Raw genomic sequence first — 9,186 nt, 5'->3', positions numbered from 1 at the left:
CATATAGTTCACTTTAGATCAAGAATCAAAACTATTCAATATTTAAAAATGGCCGATAATAAAATAAAAATTATATATGCTGAGCTGGAATTGGATTGGTTGAGTTTAAAAAATGCAATACACATGTATACTCCCTATGTATACTGTATTAAAACATAAAATATTTAAATACACATGTTGATATACAGATCTTTGAATAAATAATGTTATCAAAGAAATTTCTTTTATTTCAATATGTACATACTCTGAAACATGAACATACATGTAGGCCCCTACATGTAATAATTATTTACTGGTAATACAAAAATATAGCAAAACATGTTTCACAAACTTTAAATTCCTTTTAAAATTATATTATATATCCTAGTGACTAGGTAAATAAATAAAAATAAACAAACAAACAAATAAATAAACAAATAAATAATAATAAAACAAACAAATAATAATAATAATAAATATATATATATATATATTACTATAATAAATAATCTAAAATAATATGTTTTTTTTTGTTTTAATATTTTTTATTAGGGGGTGCCAATATTTTAACTTTAAAATATAACCCAAACTGGAACTTTAAAATATATATATATATGAACAATGTAATATAGATGTCTATATTTAAAATAAAATAAAAAAAATTAAATTCAGCTGTTTCATTCTAATCCAAAACAAGTATTTTAACTTCAGAATGTTTACCCTGGCTATATTTAATATTATGATACAATGCACAGGTATTTAACTACACAATGATGTAAAAAAAACTACTCTAACAGATACATGTTTTAAAAATTACACCTTATAAAATAAATATACTTTCTGTTTTCTTTTGTAATTATTTTCCCCGTTTTTATGTTTATCTTCTGTTGTTACTGTGACCTTGCAAAAGGCAACACTGACCACTGACATTCGTCCAATCAATGATTCAATTCATCTGTCAGTGATTCCTCAATCGCAGTGTCCACTTTTACTTTTTTATGCACACACATTAGCTGCTTGTATATAAATTATGATAATTTTAAACTGTTTTAATTTGCATACCACATAACTTACCTAATGTCAGATGCTACGGACCTAAATTTAACACAACTTTCTCTGATTTTTACAACTTTGTGGTACAAAATGCGATTATACTGAGTAACAATGTCTTACAAAATAAAATAACATCCCTTGGTAAAGTTGGTTATCTACCATTGACAACGCATTCAGATCCGCGATCATTTTAATAAATTATGTTAATGATAATTCTCCATAAATAAATATTAGATATCCCACCTACCTAGCTTCTGGTTTGACCAAGCGAACAAAGATTCACAAATGGCGTCCTGTTATTCTATTTTTAGACAAGAAAGCGCACCTGCTGCTGGTTGTGGGTTTTTTACTTTTCAACAATCAATAGAACGCGGTTGTCTCCCGTATACTGTATTGTACATGTACAGTAGCAAACGACCCCACGCAACGTTACACATATTTGTTTGTTTTGTTTTGTTTAACGACACCACTAGAGCACATTGATTTATTAATCACCGGTTATTGGATGTCAGACATTTGGTAATTTTGACATAGAGTTCTTAGAGAGGAAACCCGCCATGTCATTTTAATTATGTAATGCGCTTTGAGCATACATTATGATTATTACATTAGTGTGGAATTTAGCGCTATATAAATGAATTTATTATTATTATTATTATTATTATTAACATAGAGCTGAGGGAATATATCAAGCTGACCCCACCTCACCAACTCTGAAGATAAATAATTGATTCCTTACACATAGTGTATCCAACCTACATCTCAGATTATTATACACATAGTCATCCAGGCCTACATCTCAGATTATTATACACATAGTGTATCCAACCTACATCTCAGATTATTATACACATAGTGTATCCAAATTATATGATCCATTATACACATAGTCTATCCAACTATATCAGAAATCAGATTATATATATACACATAGTGTATCCAACCTATATCTCAGATTATTATATAACATATCCAACCTATATCTCAGATGTAGTGTATCCAACCTATATCTCAGATTATTATACACATAGTGTATCCAACCTATATCTCAGATTATTATATAGTGTATCCAACCTACATAGTGTATCCAACCTATATCTCAGATTATTATACACATAGTGTATCCAACCTATATCTCACACATATATCCAACCTATATCTCAGATTATTATACACATAGTGTATCCAACCTATATCTCAGATTATTATACACATAGTGTATCCAACCTATATCTCAGATTATTATACACATAGTGTATCCAACCTATCCATCTCTCAGATTATTATACACATAGTGTATCCAACCTACCTATCTCAGATTATTATACACATAGTATAACCTATATCTCAGATTATTATACACATAGTGTATCCAACCTATATCTCAGATTATTATACACATAGTGTATCCAACCTATATCTCAGATTATTATACACATAGTGTATCCAACCTATATCTCAGATTATTATACACATAGTGTATCCAACCTATATCTCAGATTATTATACACATAGTGTATCCAACCTATATCTCAGATTATTATACACATAGTGTATCCAACCTATATCTCAGATTATTATACCATAGTGTATCCAACCTATATCTCAGATTATTATACACATAGTGTATCCAACCTATATCTCAGATTATTATACACATAGTGTATCCAACCTATATCTCAGATTATTATACACATAGTGTATCCAACCTATATCTCAGATTATTATACACATAGTGTATCCAACCTATATCTCAGATTATTATACACATAGTGTATCCAACCTATATCTCAGATTATTATACACATAGTGTATCCAACCTATATCTCAGATTATTATACACATAGTGTATCCAACCTATATCTCAGATTATTATACACATAGTGTATATCCAGACCATATAACCTATATCTCAGATTATTATACACATAGTGTATCCAACCTATATCTCAGATTATTATACACATAGTGTATCCAACCTATATCTCAGATATTATACACATAGTGTATCCAACCTATATCTCAGATTATTATACACATAGTGTATCCAACCTATATCTCAGATTATTATACACATAGTGTATCCAACCTATATCTCAGATCATAGTGTATCCAACCTATATCTCAGATTATTATACACATAGTGCATCCAACCTATATCTCAGATTATTATACACATAGTGTATCCAACCTATATCTCAGATTATTATACACATAGTGTATCCAACCTATATCTCAGATTATTATACACATAGTGTATCCAACCTATATCTCAGATTATTATACACATATAGTCCAACCTATATCCAGACCTATAACCTATATCTCAGATTATTATACACATAGTGTATCCAACCTACATCTCAGATTATTATACACATAGTGTATCCAACCTACATCTCAGATTATTATACACATAGTGTATCCAACCTACATCTCAGATTATTATACACATAATATATCTCAGATTATTATACACATACCAACCTATATCTCAGATTATTATACACATAGTGTATCCAACCTACATCTCAGATTATTATACACATAGTGTATCCAACCTACATCTCAGATTATTATACACATAGTGTATCCAACCTACATCTCAGGTTATTATACACATAGTGTATCCAACCTACATCTCAGATTATTATACACATAGTGTATCCAACCTACATCTCAGATTATTATACACATAGTGTATCCAACCTACATCTCAGATTATTATACACATAGTGTATCCAACCTACATCTCAGATTATTATACACATAGTGTATCCAACCTACATCTCAGATTATTATACACATAGTGTATCCAACCTACATCTCAGATTATTATACACATAGTGTATCCAACCTACATCTCAGATTATTATACACATAGTGTATCCAACCTACATCTCAGATTATTATACACATAGTGTATCCAACCTACATCTCAGTATCCAACCTACATCTCAGATTATTATACACATAGTGTATCCAACCTACATCTCAGATTATTATACACATAGTGTATCCAACCTACATCTCAGATTATTATACACATAGTGTATCCAACCTACATCTCAGATTATTATACACATAGTGTATCCAACCTACATCTCAGATTATTATACACATAGTGTATCCACATCTCAGATTATTATACACATAGTGTATCCTACATCTCAGATTATTATACACATAGTGTATCCAACCTACATCTCAGATTATTATACACATAGTGTATCCAACCTACATCTCAGATTATTATACACATAGTGTATCCAACCTACATCTCAGATTATTATACACATAGTGTATCCAACCTACATCTCAGATTATTATACACATAGTGTATCCAACCTACATCTCAGATTATTATACACATAGTGTATCCAACCTATATCTCAGATTATTATACACATAGTGTATCCAACCTATATCTCAGATTATTATACACATAGTGATTATTATACATCCAACCTATATCTCAGATTATTATACACATAGTGTATCCAACCTACATCTCAGATTATTATACACATAGTGTATCCAACCTACCTATCTCAGATTATTATACACATAGTATCCAACCTATATCTCAGATTATCCAACCTATATCTCAGATTATTATACACATAGTGTATCCAACCTACATCTCAGATTATTATACACATAGTGATTATCCAACCTATATCTCAGATTATTATACACATAGTGTATCCAACCTATATCTCATCTCAGATTATTATACACATAGTGTATCCAACCTACATCTCAGATTATGTATACACATAGTGTATCCAAGATTATTATACACATACTCTATCCAACCTATATCTCAGATTATTATACACATAGTGTATCCAACCTATATCTCAGATTATTATACACATAGTGTATCCAACCTATATCTCAGATTATTATACACATAGTGTATCCAACCTATATCTCAGATTATTATACACATAGTGTATCCAACCTACATCTCAGATTATTATACACATAGTGTATCCAACCTATATCTCAGATTATTATACACATAGTGTATCCAACCTATATCTCAGATTATTATACACATAGTGCATCCAACCTATATCTCAGATTATTATACACATAGTGTATCCAACCTATATCTCAGATTATTATACACATAGTGTATCCAACCTATATCTCAGATTATTATACACATAGTGTATCCAACCTATATCTCAGATTATTATATACATAGTGTATCCAACCTATATCTCAGATTATTATACACATAGTGTATCCAACCTATATCTCAGATTATTATACACATAGTGTATCCAACCTATATCTCAGATTATTATACACATAGTGTATCCAACCTATATCTCAGATTATTATACACATAGTGTATCCAACCTATACCTCAGATTATTATAGACATAATATATCTCAGATTATTATACACATAATATATCCAACCTATATCTCAGATTATTATACACATAGTGTATCCAACCTATACCTCAGATTATTATAGACATAATATATCTCAGATTATTATACACATAATATATCCAACCTATATCTCAGATTATTATACACATAGTGTATCCAACCTATAGATGTATCCAACCTATATCTCAGATTATTATACACATAGTGTATCCAACCTACATCTCAGATTATTATACACATAGTGTATCCAACCTATATCTCAGATTATTATACACATAGTATATCCAACCTATATCTCAGATTATTATACACATAGTGTATCCAACCTATACCTCAGATTATTATAGACATAATATATCTCAGATTATTATACACATAATATATCCAACCTATATCTCAGATTATTATATACATAGTGTATCCAACCTACATCTCAGATTATTATACACATAATATATCCAACCTATATCTCAGATTATTATACACATAGTGTATCCAACCTATATCTCAGTTTATTATACAAATAGTGTATCCAACCTATATCTCAGATTATTATACACATAGTGTATCCAACCTACATCTCAGATTATTATACACATAGTGTATCCAACCTACATCTCAGATTATTATACACATAGTGTATCCAACCTACATCTCAGATTATTATACACATAATATATCCAACCTATATCTCAGATTATTATACACATAGTGTATCCAACCTACATCTCAGGTTATTATACACATAGTGTATCCAACCTACATCTCAGGTTATTATACACATAATGTATCCAACCTACATCTCAGGTTATTATACACATACTGTATCCAACCTACATCTCAGGTTATTATACACATACTCTATCCAACCTACATCTCAGATTATTATACACATAATGTATCCAACCTACATCTCAGATTATTATACACATAGTGTATCCAACCTACATCTCAGATTATTATACACATAGTGTATCCAACCTACATCTCAGATTATTATACACATACCAACCTACATCTCATCTCAGATTATTATACACATAGTGTATCCAACCTACATCTCAGATTATTATACACATAGTGTATCCAACCTACATCTCAGATTATTATACACATAGTGTATCCAACCTACATCTCAGATTATTATACACATAGTGTATCCAACCTACATCTCAGATTATTATACACATAGTGTATCCAACCTACATCTCAGATTATTATACACATAGTGTATCCAACCTACATCTCAGATTATTATACACATAGTGTATCCAACCTACATCTCAGATTATTATACACATAGTGTATCCAACCTACATCTCAGATTATTATACACATACATAGTATCCAACCTACATCTCAGATTATTATACACATAGTGTATCCAACCTACATCTCAGATTATTATACACATAGTGTATCCAACCTACATCTCAGATTATTATACACATAGTGTATCCAACCTACATCTCAGATTATTATACACATAGTGTATCCAACCTACATCTCAGATTATTATACACATAGTGTATCCAACCTACATCTCAGATTATTATACACATAGTGTATCCAACCTACATCTCAGATTATTATACACATAGTGTATCCAACCTACATCTCAGATTATTATACACATAGTGTATCCAACCTACATCTCAGATTATTATACACATAGTACTATCCAACCTACATCTCAGATTATTATACACATAGTGTATCCAACCTACATCTCAGATTATTATACACATAGTGTATCCAACCTACATCTCAGATTATTATACACAATTGAAGACTGATAACCCACCCCGTACGTATTGGTATGGTTCGCTGTACTGCGGCCACTAAAATAGACTCGCCCGATATTTTTAGAATTTGTATGTTCTCAAATAACGTTATAAAAGGTGAAGTGTGATTGGTCAATATTTAAATTATTTACAAATGAAATGTTACCTGGACATTGGGGACTACACAGTGTTGTTAGCAATCCGATTAAAATTAGTTCTACTGGTCTAAATAAGGCATTCGTAATTCACATGAAACATATCGTATACCCTCAGGATAATTCGGAATGTTTTCAAATTATTTTCAAATCATTGGCATGATTCTGCAAGTAAGGTTTTGATTGGTGGACATGAGCTCCAACTGGCTGGTGTTAGATCCACATGTAATAGTGGAGCTAATTTTAATTAGATTGACCCGAATGCTATAAACATTTTTTTTTTAGATTTTAAGTGTAGCATGTTGTATGTCTAAGTCTAAACACACGTCAGCCAATTAATTTTAGTGTACGATTAAGCACAACCAAACGTCATCCACTTTGGAAGGCCGTTCTGTGTTTTGTCTGTTTAAATTTTAAGTGCCAGTGTTTACTTCGATTCTTCCGGGGTCGTTTTAATAAAACTGATTTAACGCAGATTTGTATTACGTTAGTGTGACTCACACATTTGTTGACATGGAAGCAGCTATCAACCTACTGTTAAAAGTCTTGAGATTCGTGTCAGAAAACCCCATCTACAAAATAATTCATGCTGGAAATTATCAGTCTGATACATTTGCCATTAAATGAGTTTGATCATGATGTCAAATTCATTTCTATGTTACATATGTATAAAACATGGTGTACTTGTGTCCAAGTTGGCCACATCACATTTGAACAATATTCAGATTGTATTTCACTGGCTGCCAATTACAAAAATTTCGACCATAACCATGACCATATCAAAAAATCATGCAGTATATACATGCTTATTTTAGAACTGTTGCAAGAATGCCTTCGCGTTTGCCCGGAAAAGGTGTTTCCCATATCTATTGATAGAACCGAGCAAGTCTGATGATCCATTGTATTCTGAAAGTCCTAAATTGACAACGCATCTTTTAACATGAAATTTAACTGTCTAAACTGAACAGTGGACAAATAATCTAGTCCAGTTGTGTTTATTTAATTAAGTTGTACCTCAGAACCACACAGTCCTGTATATAGTGGCCATTATTTACATCGGCCGAATAAACAGGTAGTGTGATGTGCACATGTTTCATGTTTGTAATTACAGGATGTCACTGACGTCAAATCAGATGATGATGATGAAGAAGAGGAAGAAGATTCTGATGATGATGATGATGAAGAGGTGTGTTGTGTTCTAATAGACAAAATTTCACATCTTCATAATATTGGTACAGGTTCTATAAACTGAGCAGAGGTAATATAATTTTTGAGGCAATTTTAGCTGCTTAATATATATACCACTGGCGTAGAAAGTGTGTGTGTGTTGGGGGGGGGGGGGGGCATGTGGCCCCCACTTTTTAGCAGCAGCAATGGTTTTTATATGTATGTGTGTGTGTGTGCCCCCCCCCCCCCCCCCCATGTTTTGGCACCTTCCTATTCCCGTGTATATGTTTGCATAGTCCTGTTTATTTCTAACACAAAACACTGATTTCCCAGTGTAAATAAGAATGATGAATGAATAGCAGAGTTTTAAACAATTAATTGAGTTACCGGTGAAGCTGGAAGGGTTAATTTTATAAGCTACATAATAAGAGGTCACTTTGTCTGATATTATGACAATGACAAGGTGAGCATTAGAGACATTAATGTGTCCATTTTGCTCCATGTAGTCAGGCAGCTGGAGGGGGTGGGGGTGTAGGGTGGGGTGGGGGTTAGGGTTGTGTTGGCAAGGCATGGTGATGTGATCCCCAGAAAAATGATTGCCCCTTAGAATGTGCTGGAAACTGCTATTGTGTGTA

At 31.7% G+C, this 9,186-nt stretch overlaps 1 protein-coding gene across 1 annotated transcript in view; it reads left to right on the top strand.

The window, feature by feature from the left end:
• The window catches only part of LOC121381635 (vacuolar protein sorting-associated protein 41 homolog), a 65,533-nt gene that overhangs the window by 18,010 nt on the left and 38,337 nt on the right, over positions 1–9,186 (top strand). The window contains exon 2 of the mRNA XM_041510970.1: positions 8,490–8,570. Within this exon, the coding sequence (XP_041366904.1) occupies positions 8,490–8,570 (81 nt within the window). The remainder of the gene's footprint in view (positions 1–8,489; positions 8,571–9,186) is intronic.

The sequence above is a fragment of the Gigantopelta aegis genome, chromosome 9 (genome assembly GCF_016097555.1).
Source record: "Gigantopelta aegis isolate Gae_Host chromosome 9, Gae_host_genome, whole genome shotgun sequence".
NCBI lineage: Eukaryota > Metazoa > Mollusca > Gastropoda > Neomphalida > Peltospiridae > Gigantopelta > Gigantopelta aegis.
This window is presented reverse-complemented; position numbering and strand designations above follow the sequence as displayed.